Source organism: Palaemon carinicauda, chromosome 35, assembly GCF_036898095.1.
Source record: "Palaemon carinicauda isolate YSFRI2023 chromosome 35, ASM3689809v2, whole genome shotgun sequence".
NCBI lineage: Eukaryota > Metazoa > Arthropoda > Malacostraca > Decapoda > Palaemonidae > Palaemon > Palaemon carinicauda.
In genome coordinates, this window is record NC_090759.1 from 53,645,326 (window position 1) to 53,659,673 (window position 14,348).

At 36.0% G+C, this 14,348-nt stretch overlaps 3 protein-coding genes across 4 annotated transcripts; all 3 read left to right on the forward strand.

The window, feature by feature from the left end:
* The first annotated feature begins 1,812 nt into the window (after positions 1-1,812).
* On the forward strand, positions 1,813-2,442 carry LOC137627461 (cuticle protein CP575-like). The gene is made up of 2 exons (XM_068358547.1): positions 1,813-1,846; positions 2,111-2,442. Exons 1-2 carry the CDS (start codon positions 1,835-1,837, stop codon positions 2,372-2,374), a joined length of 276 nt encoding a protein of 91 aa, XP_068214648.1. The 5' UTR covers positions 1,813-1,834; the 3' UTR covers positions 2,375-2,442.
* A 2,919-nt stretch (positions 2,443-5,361) lies between these two features.
* Positions 5,362-5,887, forward strand: LOC137627290 (cuticle protein CP575-like). The gene is made up of 2 exons (XM_068358372.1): positions 5,362-5,373; positions 5,624-5,887. The coding sequence occupies exons 1-2, from the start codon at positions 5,362-5,364 to the stop codon at positions 5,885-5,887; spliced, it is 276 nt and encodes a 91-aa protein (XP_068214473.1).
* A 1,218-nt stretch (positions 5,888-7,105) lies between these two features.
* Positions 7,106-13,901, forward strand: LOC137627735 (uncharacterized). 2 transcript variants are annotated; one of them, XM_068359011.1, is made up of 2 exons: positions 7,106-12,250; positions 13,016-13,901. In XM_068359011.1, the coding sequence occupies exons 1-2, from the start codon at positions 8,873-8,875 to the stop codon at positions 13,415-13,417; spliced, it is 3,780 nt and encodes a 1,259-aa protein (XP_068215112.1). In that variant the 5' UTR covers positions 7,106-8,872; the 3' UTR covers positions 13,418-13,901. The 2 variants fall into 2 exon arrangements, with proteins under 2 accessions (XP_068215112.1, XP_068215111.1); XM_068359010.1 differs by having other exon boundaries at positions 7,106-12,703; positions 13,016-13,900.
* Positions 13,902-14,348: the final 447 nt, after the last annotated feature.

Sequence of the window (14,348 nt, forward strand, 5' to 3'; positions counted from 1 at the left end):
TCCACGAATATGGCAAGACACTGCCGCAGTCTGGCATGGACTAGTCCAGGATCTTGCTCAATATCTCCAAACACAATAAGATTAGAAAACAGTAAAAAGGTCTCATCATAATAGAAAACAAATATAACAGTAATCATAAAAAATATATACTGTATATACTCAACAGTATACATAGAAAATACGAGTACAACCCATTGACTAAAAGACAAATATTAGATCAAATTGATCAAAATAGGGGAACCAACATACCATTTCAACTGAAGCAAAGACATTAGCTGTCTTCCTGCAAGTAGTCCTAATCATGTGACCTTTACTGTGCTCACGGTACCTCTGGAAGAAATTTAAGAAAAGACGATTAAATAATGTATTAAGCAGAGAAGAACCTGAACCAAATTTAGTCTGCACGAATTATTGCAAAACATTGTTAAACGAAATAGCTAAAGTTTGAAAGGGTTATGCGAAAAACATTATGAATATGTATGAAAAACAACAAGATATAAGGCATAAATATTACCAGGTCTATGAAAATACACAAATGATCGTTTGTGAAAAATACACGAACTATTATTATTATTATTATTATTATTATTATTATTATTATTATTATTATTATTATTATTATTATTATTATCATTATTAACGAATAACCCTAGTTGGTAAAGCAGGATGCTATTAACCCAAGGGGTTCAACAGGGAAAAATAATCCACTGAGGAAAAGAGATAAAGACTCAAGTAAACTATAAGAAAAATAATGAATAGTTAATATAGGATATTTTAAGAACGGTAACAGCATTTGAAACATATTTTTCATATATAACCTATAAAGAGAGACTTATGTCACCCTGTCCAACATAAAAACATTTGCTGCAAGTTTGAAATTTAAAAGTTCTACCGATTCAACTACCCGATTAGGAAGATCACTCCACGACTTGGTCACAGCTGGAATAAAGCTTCTAGAACACTGTAGTATTACACCCGATGATGGGGAAGTCATGGCTATTAGAATTAACTGCATACCTAGTAGTACGAAGAAGATGGTACTGTTCGAGAGGATCTAAATGTAAAGCATGGTCAGAATTATGAAAAAATCTTATGCAATATGCATAATGAACTAAATAAACGACAGTGCCAGAGATTAATATTTAGATAAGGAATGTGAAATCTAGTAGACCGTAAGTTCTTGTCCAACAAATTAAGATGTAGTTTGAGATATTAAGTTCAGCCATTACTCCCATATACCAATGAAGATATATCAATCAATTTTCCAAGATGAACAATGAAGCTCCATGGGACCATTGATAAAATATAAATCTTTTGTTAATCATTTATATATGAATATAAAATAGGGTTCATTTCTTTAGTGTAAAAAAAATATTTTGTCATGTTCAAAACATCTTTTTTTCGAAAAGATTAATTAAACAACTTAGATATCATTGGTAAAGATATGATTCGAAAAAAATATTTCAGATCCATAAGAGAAGGGAAAATCTTAGGATGCATAAAGGAATATAAAAAGAAAAAAAAAACAAGAAAAAAAAAACAAGAATAATTGAAGACATTACTGGAAAACGGGAAAAAAATCAGGTAGGATTTCAAGTTTCTGTAATAACAATTACAAGGATGTTACACGTGAAAGAGAGATAAAAAAAATCCTGGCTGTAATTCTCCGCACCGTTATTGCAATATACAACTGTGCGAATTCCAGGGCGTCTACAAAGTAGAAGAAATTGAATAAGAAGAAGACGAAGGAAACACTGGCAAGGTCATGATCAGCTATATAAAGTCGGACAGCTTGGATCAGATATCATTCTTGTTATCGTCTCCCTACTCAGCCATGAAGGTTTTGGTAAGTCTAGGATTTTGACGGTATTTAAAGAAATACCTCATTTAGAAAGTATGAAAAACTTAATTTGATAAATTATTATAAAAAATTATAATCTTAATGATATGATATTCCTTTTGCTGTATCTTCTCTACAAATATTATTTTACCAAGTATGAATTTTATGTCCGATCTGTAGGAATTTAGAAATTCACCATTCAGATAGTATTTTTTAAGAACATGCGATAAGACTGTATTTATTGTTTTTTTTTTTCTTCTTCTTTTTTAGTTTATCGTCGCCCTGGGTATGTTTGCCCTTGCAGCCGCTTATCCTTCAGACATCATCGACTTCGAGACGGACCACATGGAGCACGAGCAGGAGGGCCAAGCCGGAAGGGCCGTCGAGGGCGAGTACTCCTGGGTAGCGCCCGACGGCAACGAGTACGTCGTCAAGTACGTGGCTGACCACTTGGGATACAGAGTCGTCGATAGCAATGCCCTGCCAGAAGGACCAGAGGCCGATTTTGAAGATGAAGAGGACGATGACAAATGAAAGTGGAGCCCTTGACAGTTAAAGACAATGAAGTTGATAAGAGTTCCTTCGTGTTGTCTGGCAATTCTAGTGCAAGAAATTTAAATTAATAAAATAATTCAATAAATATGGTGTATTTTTTATGTACCAAATGACCTGATTAGATTAATATTTTTTATACCAATACCATACTTGATCTACAAGGGGTTGGCACATGGAGATTAGAGATTTTTCCTTATTTCATAAGGTAGTTCAATGTTATCCATGACACTGTTTAAAATTCATTTAAAATTTTGAGTGTAATTCTTGAATGCAAATTTGGCTTTTGAGAAACAAATCTTGTCTATTTCTTCTTCAATTGTACTTGAAACTGTAATATTGGGAAAGTCTTTTAAGATTTTTAGAGATCAATCTATCATTAGAGAATGTTTACATTCTTTAGTTATTATTATTATTATTATTATTATTATTATTATTATTATTATTATTATTATTATTAAGCTACAACCCTAGTTGGAAAAGCAGAATGCTATAAGCCCAGGGACCCCAACAGGGAAAATAGCTCAGTGAGGAAAGGAAAAAAGGAAAAATAAAATATTTTAAGAATAGCAATAACATTAAAATAAATATTTCCTATATAAACTATAAAAACTTTAAAAAAAATAAGAGAGAGAAATTAGATAGAATAGCGTGCCCGAGTGTACCCTCAAGCAAGAGAACTCTAACCCAAGACAGTGGAACAGAGGCTATGGCACTACCCAAGACTAGAGAACACTGGTTTGATTTTGGAGTGTCCTTCTAGAAGAGCTGAATAGTTCTTTCATTTTGAGCCTTGTACTCCCATCTGGTCTTCAGCTGCTGACTTTTATCTTAATTTGGTGGAAAAAAAAAACTTACGATCTATTAGATTCTTGACTTTTGATCTAGAGATTAATTATGACCAATTAAAATGCAAAATATATATCAAAATGTCATTCCAGTCTGATTGAGATTTTATATATATCTTACAAGAATATGACACATCAAGGACAGGCAGCTCAGTGTTAATAGCTAAGAAAACGAAGGCATGATAAGACAATCCAACAGGAAGATCAACCTTGCTTGTTATAACACCAGGGAAATCAATATATACTAAGTCAAGATAATTACAGGACTAGCGAGTAGCATAAATTAAGGTTTTCTAACAGCCTGAATCAGAAATAAAGTGAAAAACTCTTAAACAATGGTGATCTTAGGGGAAACAAAATGTAACCACAACTCATGGTCAGCATAAAAATCACAAACAAGCACAAAAGAGGCCTATTATCATCTTTTTGAAGCTTAACCACAGTGATAAGAAGACAACCAAAAACAGAATCCTACAAGTATGGATTCCACTATATCGAACGTAAATAAAAGTGGTAATGCCAGCCAGCAAGATCTATGATTTTCATATCATATTATCCACATTCAAAGCAATAATCTCATCCAGTTTCTAAATTATTAGCAACTTAGAACCTGGAATCAGTAGCTCTTCCTCTTTTGAAAAATAAAGCTTCGAAAGATAATAGAATATCACACTGTCTGTGACCATTGCAATGTCTCTAACATTGTTATGTAGTTCGAGAATATTGCAATACACTAAACGAAACTGATGCAGTCTTGGACGCTCTGTTCCTGGATCTTGCTCAATATTTCCAAAGAGAAAAAGATTTTAAAATTATAAAAAGGTTTCATCATACTTGAAAACATACGTCACAATAATGATAATGATAATAAAATTAATATGTACCCGACAATATATATATAGAGAAAATACGAATGCAGCCCATAGAATAGAAGATAGAAGACAAAATATCGGATTAGAATTGGCCAACGTGGTGGAGCCAATGTCCATGCAAGGTTTAGTACCCTCAAGTAAAGACACTTCAACTAAAGGCAGGACACTGGCTTTCTTTCTGCAAGTGATCTGCTCATGTATCCTTTACTGTTCTCACGGTTCCTCTCGGAGAAATATAAGAGAAGGCAATCCAAATATCTAAAAAACAGAGAACCTAAACAAAAGTTAGGCCACACTTATTACTGCAAAACGTTATTAAATGAAATAGCTTAGGTTTGGAAGGGTTGCTAAAAACCCTTATGGACGTATATAACTTATGCAAGAATAGAATATTACTACCAATTGCTGTGGGCAACATGATTTTTCACATAAAGCGTACAGAATTGCCAAATCTACGAAAATACATGAATTATCTTCGTTTTCAGGTGGACTTTTCTGAAAAATACACGAGGCAATTAATAATGCAGTTACGGATATTAAGTTTAGTTAATATTTCCACATAATGATGAAACGATATTTAAATTTCCTAAGAAGAAAAATAGACCTTAATGATACCAGTGATCAAATCTAAATTTTCGATTAATTATATATTTAATTACTTTTATTGCTATATGATTCTTTATATCTGGTTATAAAGATGTCTATGGTGAAAACCTCAACGAATCAGTGTATGACTTTATATCTCAAGAGTAAATGTAAAATAAGCCTCATTAGTTTAGCGTGAAGATAACAAGATTGTAATGCGTTTGAAAAGTTCAATACATCTTATTTTCGAAAACGCTAATTCAACCAACTAAGATATCAGTGAACTACATTGTTTATAATTCGAAAAATATTAGAATCATGATAAAATTTAAAGTCTCAAAATTCATGATAAAATAAAGGAAGGAAAAGGTGAATCTAAGAGATTACAGGGAAACGGAATAAAAAAATCAGGTAGGATTTCAGGTTTCTGTAATAACAATTACAAGGATGTATTATGTGAAAGAGATAAAAAGGCTATTCTTTTCTGTAATTTTCCGCACCGTTATTGCAATATACAATTGTACGAATTACAGGGCGTCTAAAAAGTAGAAGAAATAGAATAAAAAGAAGACGTAGGAATAAGTGACAAGGTTATGCTCAACTATATAAAGTTGGAGACATCTTGGATCAGATATCACTCTCGCTATCGTCTACCTACGCAGCCATGAAGGTTTTGGTAAGTCTATCGATTGGACAATCCTGTAATGCCTCATTTGGAAAATATGAAAAATTAATTTCACAAATCATTACAAAATATAATGATTTATATTGATATAATATTCCCTTTGCTGTATCTCTTCTGCGAACATTGATTCTACCAAGTACGAATTTTATGTCCTATCTATAGGACTTAGAAACTCATTCTTCTGATAGTATTTATTCTAAGTCTGCACCACCACTGTATTCATTACCATTTTTTTTTTCAGTTCATCATCGCTCTGGGTCTGTTTGCCCTTGCAGCAGCTTATCCCTCAGACATCATCGATTTCGAGACGGACCACATGGAGCACGAGCAGGAGGGCCAAGCCGGACGGGCCGTCGAGGGCGAGTACTCCTGGGTAGCACCCGACGGCAACGAGTATGTCGTCAAGTACGTGGCTGACCACTTGGGATACAGAGTCGTCGAGAGCAATGCCCTGCCAGAAGGACCAGAGGCCAATTTTGAAGATGAAGAGGACGATGATAAATGAAGTGGAGCCCTTGACAGATAACACAATCGAGTTGATAATAGTTCCTTCGTGTTGTCTGATAACTCGAGTGTAAGAAAGTGAATTTAATAAAATAATTTATCAAATATGGTGGATTCTTTGAATTTAACAAATTGCCTAAATGAATTCATATTCTTTTATACCATACTTGTTCTACAAATGGTTGAGACATGGAGATTAGTGTTCTTTACATATTTCATAAGCTGTTATCCACGAAACTGCCCAACTCTCATTTCCAATTATAAGTGTGATTCTTTAGTGCAAATTTGATCTTGAGAAACACATCTTGTCTATATTATCTTCTATTCCACATAAAATCCGCAAATTGAGTCTTAAAAATTTTAGAGATCAATCTCTCCTTAAGGATTGTTTTTAATTCTTTCGTTCTACCTTTCTTTCTTTTTTTAGTATTTTTCTCCTCTCTGGTCTTTGGTCTCCAGCTGCTGAATTTCATCTCAGTTTTTTTGGACAACAACGTACGGTGTATTAGATTCTTTACTTTTGATCTGATATTAATCTCTAGTACCATTGTTTGGTAGATTCTCTGTTTATGTTGCAAAGGATTTGTCATACTTCTGGCCATCGTTTGCTTTTAGATCTCCCCAGACAGAACCATCCAGTACGTAGTACTTGGTACGCAGCTAATTATATAACAGCCTTATCTTCTTCTTCATCAGTAGTCTAGTTTTTGTTTCAGTTGTAACCATAATGCAAAATGATCGTCATAGACTGGTAGGTGAATCGGTGAAACATCAGTAGTTTAGATTTGTTGCAAATACATTTCTGTTAAGCAGCTAGACTTATATATATCTGTATTTATTCAAATATATTTCTATACTTATATTTATATCTATCCGTCTATCTATCCGTCTATCTATCTATCTATCTATCTATCTATATATATATATATATATATATATATATATATATATATATATATATATATATATATATATATATATATATACATATATATGTGTTATATATATATATATATATATATATATATATATATATATATATATATATATATATATATATATATATATATATACACACATATATATATATATATATATATATATATATATATATATAAATATATATATACTGTATATATATATATATATATATATATATATATATATATATATATATATATATATATATATATATATATATATATATATATTGTAATGTCCTAACATATTTCTAATTGTTACCTTTATATTAAGCCTCCACAACCGCCATCTGTTGTTTGGTTATGTCTCCAGACTTATATTTTAGTCCTTGTTTTCCTAGCACCGCTAGTGAATTATTGTAAAATTACTTGTTATTTTTATTGTTGATCCTTGGGAAAACTGACTTAACAGCTTTCCATGCTTCGGTAAGTGGAGAGCTCCTTAACCTTTGGTGGTGAATACTTGTTTCTTAATTTAAAGCATTGTAATATTGTGCTATTCTTTATAGTGAGAAAGGAGTAATATACTTTTGATTGTACTAATGGTTGTATCTATCCTACGGTAACCATTGAGGCATATAATAATTGTTCGATCACGAGTGTCAATTAAAAATAGAAAAAGGTTAACATCAAGGAAAAACGGAAATTCATTACAGTGGGGGCCTGACCGGGATATGAAGTGAAATGAAGTGAAATGAAGTGAAGTGATTTAAGCTCGTTAGTATAGTGATCGAATTTAGTGAATTTCCGTTAGTGTACAATCAATAGATATACCTCCACCGTTGTTGAGCTCTCCCTTCTACGATCAAGGTGTCGTATTGTATACGTCATCGCAAGTATTATTGATAGTTTGGAGGAAGTGCAGCGCAAGGAATCGGTACTTAGTCTCCGTTCTGTTGCCTTGACGTTGCCGACTATCGCTTTTTTTGCGTTCCTTAGTCACCCCAGACGTATTAGAATGCTTCGGGATTAATTTCCTTCATAGGGTACCCATCCCCTCTTGCCGATTGTTTGGAGGAAGTGCAGTGCAAGGAATCGGTACTTAGTCGCCGTTCTGTTGCCTTGACATTGCCGACTGTCGCTATTGCGTTCTTATGTCACCCCAGTCATATTGGAACACTTAGGGTAACCATCCCCTCTCATCATTCAGGGATTAATTTCCCTCAGGGACTACTGTCCCTCTTTTACAGAATACGAGAACCCAGGAACGCGTTTTCCTAGTGCTTTAAGTGAGTTTCGTGAAATTGATTTTGTATAACCTCAGTGTGCGTTCCTTAGTGTATTTTACATAGCAAAGTATATTTTACATAGCAAAGTGATAGTTTAGTGAAAGTGACGTTGTGCAACCTCCAGTGTGTGTTAAGTGGTTCTTGTATATTTAAGTGAATTTTTGTGAAAAGTGACGTTAACTAGTGCATCGTGCGTTGTTACTCATAGTTTCGAAAAACTTAGTGACTTATGTTGTTTATGATTTCGTTAAGGTAACGTTAAGTGGCAGTTTTGACTATTAGTGTATATTTCTTTAAAGTGGTAATATATTCATACCCGTGACAGTAAGTGTTAGTGATTTATTGACATGGTGTTATTGATTCGGTGATTTAGTGACGTCATGTTTTTGATTCGGTGATTTAGTGAAGTGTTTTTGATTCGGTGATTTAGTGAAGTGTTATTGTTTCGGTGATTTAGTGACGTGTTATTGTTTCGGTGATTTAACGACGTGTTATTGTTTCGGTGATTTAACGACGTGTTATTGTTTCGGTGATTTAACGACGTGTTATTGATTCGGTGATTTAGTGACGTGTTATTGATTCGGTGATTTAGTGACGTGTTATTGATTTGGTGATTTATTGCCCTAGTACTTAAGTGATTCGGTGAATAGACCTTGAAGGGATATTAATTTAATAATTCTGCGTTTAGCCATTGGTGATTCAGTGTTTTAGCGATAGTGATTCGGTGACAGTGACAAAGTGCTCGTAGTGGATCAAAAGTGCTTTTTATGATCCACCATGTCTTTCAATGCAGGGAAGTTTTTTGAGGACCCTCGGGGGCACCTTTTATCGTTGAGAGATGCCAAGAAAAATGACTTGCGAAAGATTGCTGAACAAGCAGGGATTCCTGTATTGCCCTCCATGGTGAAAGCAGAACTTCTGGGTAGAGTTTTGGATTTCCTGGTAGCCAAAGCTTCCGTTTCATCAGAAGAAACTGCTCCCCTTCGGCCCCTTACGTTAGGGAGAGGTGAAGCTAAGGCTATAGAGGATCCAGAATTGGTGAAGCTCAAGTTGCAGCTTGAATTGGAGAGAGAGAAAAAGGCAACTCATCAAGCTGAATACGAGCAGAAAGAAAGGATGATAGCCTTGGAACGACGGGAAAGAGAAGAAAAGATACAAATGGAGAGACAGCTGGCCAGTATCAGGTTGAACGAGAAAGGCAAAGAGAGAGAGCTTGGCGAATGTTTTTCCCTCACTAAGGCTCTTAAACTACTACCACCGTTTGATGAAAAAGAACCAGACGTGTTCTTTGGTATTTTTGAGGACACAGCCACAACCTTGCATTGGCCAAAAGAACAATTTGTTCTACTCATTCGGAGTGCACTGAAAGGTAAGGCTGCTCATATAGCTTCGCAAATGTTAGAGGAACGAGATTACTATGTCCTAAAGAAAGCTGTCCTTGATGCCTATACCATTACAGCTGAAGGGTATAGGCAAATGTTCAGGAACTCCATCAAAGGAACCACCCAAACTTATTTGGAATTGTTTCAGGTCAAATTAAAACAATTTAGAAAATGGCTAGAATCTGAAAACATAACTACCTTTGAACAATTACAGAACTTAATGGTACTAGAGGAGTTTTTGAGGAGAATTCCTTCCAACATTTCTATGTACATCAGAGAACGGCAGGAGAAGGAGGGGAAGAAGGCAGCTCTTCTTGCTGATGAATATCACCTCATCCATAAGGTAAAGAAACATAACTCTACAGATCAGGCAAGTATTAATATTTATTGTTCCTTCTGTAAACAGAAGGGACATGCCATTAAAGACTGTCCTAACCCCCGATGTCAATTTTCTAAGGTTATGCAGCCTTCTCAGCAAACAGCAGGGAACAGACCAGAGACTACTCAGAGCAAAAACCAAAGAAGGATTGCTCTCCATTGTTCTCAAGTCACAAATGACTTCTCTGATTTCCTTTGCTCTGGTACTGTCAATAATTACCCTGTAAAGTTGTTAAGGGACACAGGATCGTCACAAACTATAGTAAGTGGTAAATTGAAACCTCTGACTCAGCCTACTAATAAATATGTTACCATCACTGATCTATGCAGTAAATTAGTGTTACCTCTGGTTAATATGCATATAGATTGCCCTTACTTTACTGGAAGAACCGAAGTAGCCTTACTGGATAGAGAATTGCCTTGTGAGAAAGCTGATATTCTGTTAGGAAATGATTTAGCTGAAGGAACTGTCTTACCTAATCTCATTATTTCTCAACCAGGGTGTGTTATAGAAAATGAGCAGAACCAACAGGAAGTTCTACCTTGCCAAGCCACCACTCGTTCTGCTGCTACTAAAGCTGCAATTGGAGTTCCCACTGATGACGACACCTTAAACTCCTTACCAGACTTGGTTGGTCTCCATCATGATGAATTCGTCAATCTTCAGAGATCAGATGATAGCCTTAAGGGATGCTTCAATAAGGTTGAAAATCCCTCGGATAAGAGCCATAAGTTACCCTTATTTTATCTAGAGAATAATATCCTCATGCGTCATTACAGGTCTCCTACACTGACTGAGAAAGACTCGTGGCGCGACTGTCATCAACTGGTTGTACCTGGCAGCCTCCGATCTTCAATCATGAAATTAGCCCACTCTGCTGAGAGTCATCTAGGCATCACGAAGACATACAGGCGCCTCCTAGAAGATTTCTACTGGCCCAGAATGAAGATGGACGTAAAGAGTTTCGTAGAGAGGTGTCATGTGTGCCAAGTTACCGGAAGACCTAATGAAAAGATACCACCAGCCCCTCTAGTGCCCATTGTGGTCCCTAGTACACCTTTTGATAAAATAATTATAGATTGTGTTGGGCCTTTGCCAAAAACTAGCCGGCGTAATGAATATATACTAAGTGTTCTTTGCCCCACTACTAGGTTCCCTCTAGCATTTCCACTTAAAAATATCTCTGCTAGAAACATTATCCAACAACTGATAAAAGTTTTTACATTGTTTGGTTTTCCTAGGGAACTTCAATGTGATAGAGGTACCAACTTTACCAGTACTTTGTTCCAGAGTGCTCTCCATCAATTTAATATCTTTAATGTTCTCTCTTCAGCCTATCATCCTCAATCCAATGGGGCCTTAGAGAGAGTTCATCAGACTCTAAAGAACTTGCTACGACGATATGGAATGGAAACTGAGAAGGAATGGGATGAAGACATCGACTTACTTCTGTACATACTTCGGAGCGTGCCAAATGAGTCTACAGGAGTTTCTCCATTCGAGATGATGTTTGGACGAAGACCCAGGTCAAACCTCAGCATGATAAAAGAACAGATACTAAAAGGTTCTAGGAAAGAAAATCAGATAAGCCTTCCCCAATACTTGAAGTCCTTGGAGGAGAAGTTGTTGCACATCCATGCCTTCGCTCGAAAGAACTTGCAGCATGCTCAAGAGCTTATGAAGGATAGATATGATAAGAAGGCAAAGGTAAGAGAGTTCAAGTGTGGAGATAAGGTGCTGGTATATCACTGCGTACCTGGCTCTCCATTGAGAGAGAAATTCATGGGACCTTATAAGATTATCAGGCGGACCACAAAAACAAACTATGTTATTGCAACTCCTGACAGACGTAAGCCAACTCAGCTTGTACACGTGAACTTAATAAAACCCTATCATGAATCTACCACAGGTATAGTTAATCATGTAATTCATGACTTTAAATCTGCCAAGCAGAGTTTGTCACTAACGCCTCTTAATCACAGGTCACAGAATGAGATGCAGAATGAGATGCAGACTCCTACCAAGGTTGGTACAGACGTGAGCCACGAGGATGACGAGACTGATTTCAGTGTGAAGTCGACTTTGTCTTGGAAGGACATGAACAATTCGGAAATTCTAAAGTCCCTTCCACGGTTCCTAGACTGTTCAACAAATCAAAAGAAAGACTTGAGTATACTCATTAGCAAGTATGCATCAATTTGTTCAGATAGGCCTGGAAGTTGCACCAAAGTAAAGCATGATTTAGTACTAGAACCTAATACAAACCCCATCAGACAATCTTTTTACAGGGTATCTCATCGCCATCTGCCTATCTTGAAACAGGAAGTGGAATACCTGCTGGAACATAACCTCGCTAAGCCCAGTACATCCCCATGGGCTTCTCCATGTATTCTGGTAAGGAAAGCCAACAATACCTACCGTTTGTGTACTGATTATAGAAAACTTAATTTAAAGACTGTAAAAGACTCTTACCCGTTGCCCAGAATAACTGATATAATAGATTCTGTCAGTAATACCAAATATTTAACTCAAATAGACCTACTGAAAGGCTACTACCAGATTAAGCTAACCGAAAGGGCCAAAAAAGCTTCAGCATTCATCACTCCTTTTGGTTTATTTGAATATAATGTATTACCATTTGGCCTAACCAATGCCCCAGCTACATTTCAGAGGACTATGCAAGACATCATCAGGGGTCTCCCCCATGTACATGTGTACCTGGATGACATTGTCGTAGCAACCACTACCTGGGAAGAACACCTGAGAATACTAACTTCCCTCTTCGAAAGATTAAGAGAGGCAAACTTGACCATCAACCTTGCAAAGAGCTCCTTTGGTAAAGGTCAGGTAACTTATCTCGGTCACATCATAGGCAGTGGCACTATTGTTCCTAAGGATGTGAACATTGGTGCTATCCAGGAATATCCAAAACCAAGGAATAGGAAAGAGCTTAAGACATTTCTAGGCATGGTATCATACTATTCCCGATTTTGCCCTAATTTTTCAACAATCACTGCCCCACTTTTTGCTCTAACTTCAACCAAAGTACCCTTTAAGTGGACATGTAATCATAACAGGGCCTTTGATCAGCTAAAACTATTTATGGTTTCCAAGCCACTTCTACAAGCTCCTGACTTCACCAAACCTTTTTTCCTTCAGGTAGATGCCAGCAACATCGGTTTTGGTGGTGTTCTTCTACAGGAAATTGCGAGTGATGGTGCTGTTTCCTTGCCACTGTTGGAGAGACTCTTGCCCATAGCCTATCATTCTGGATTCTTCAAAGGGTCACAACTCAGATGGGCTACAGTAGAAAAAGAATTATTCAGTATAATCAACACTGTGCTACATTTCCGTCCGTATCTGGAAGGCCTAGACAATGTTGTTGTCTACTCTGACCACATGCCGCTGAGTTTCCTCCACCGTGCGAAGTTCACCAACCAGAAACTTCTCAGATGGTCCTACATTCTCTCCTCACTTAACATCGAAGTGAGGAAAATCTCTGGATCACGGAACACCATCGCCGATGCCCTATCGCGTCAACCTCGGCTCCAGAGGAGTTGAGAAAAATTATTTTGAATTGTATAAATCTCAATTTTTTTTTATATTCTTGAAATAGTCTTGGATAGTAATTTTACTCTTAAAAGGGGAGGAATGTAATGTCCTAACTTATTTCTAATTGTTACCTTTATATTAAGCCTCCACAACCGCCATCTGTTGTTTGGTTATGTCTCCAGACTTATATTTTAGTCCTTGTTTTCCTAGCACCGCTAGTGAATTATTGTAAAATTACTTGTTATTTTTATTGTTGATCCTTGGGAAAACTGACTTAACAGCTTTCCATGCTTCGGTAAGTGGAGAGCTCCTTAACCTTTGGTGGTGAATACTTGTTTCTTAATTTAAAGCATTGTAATATTGTGCTATTCTTTATAGTGAGAAAGGAGTAATATACTTTTGATTGTACTAATGGTTGTATCTATCCTACGGTAACCATTGAGGCATATAATAATTGTTCGATCACGAGTGTCAATTAAAAATAGAAAAAGGTTAACATCAAGGAAAAACGGAAATTCATTACAATATATATATATATATATATATATATATATATATATATATATATATATGTGTGTGTGTGTGTGTGTACGTGTCTATGTGTGTATGTGTGTGTGTATGTATGGTAAAGGTCATTGAGTATAGAAGAATGGATCCCTAGAGATTGCAAGTGAATCAGGGGAAGGAAGAGAAAACACCGTCGACCACACTGGACTTCAAGTTTATGAAACGTCACTCTGTCAAAGTTCCTTGGCTTGGCAGCAACTCCAGTCAAGTTGACTGAGCTGTCAAATACACATTCTTATGCTCTCTGTGTCGCCATCATCAACATCTGTTGGAAAAAGGAGCTTCCTTCAGTCAAAGTAGAGTTGTAAAAAAAGAAGTATGGTTCTGCAAATGACTGGAGAAAAAGACACTTACTAACGACCCTAGCTAACTA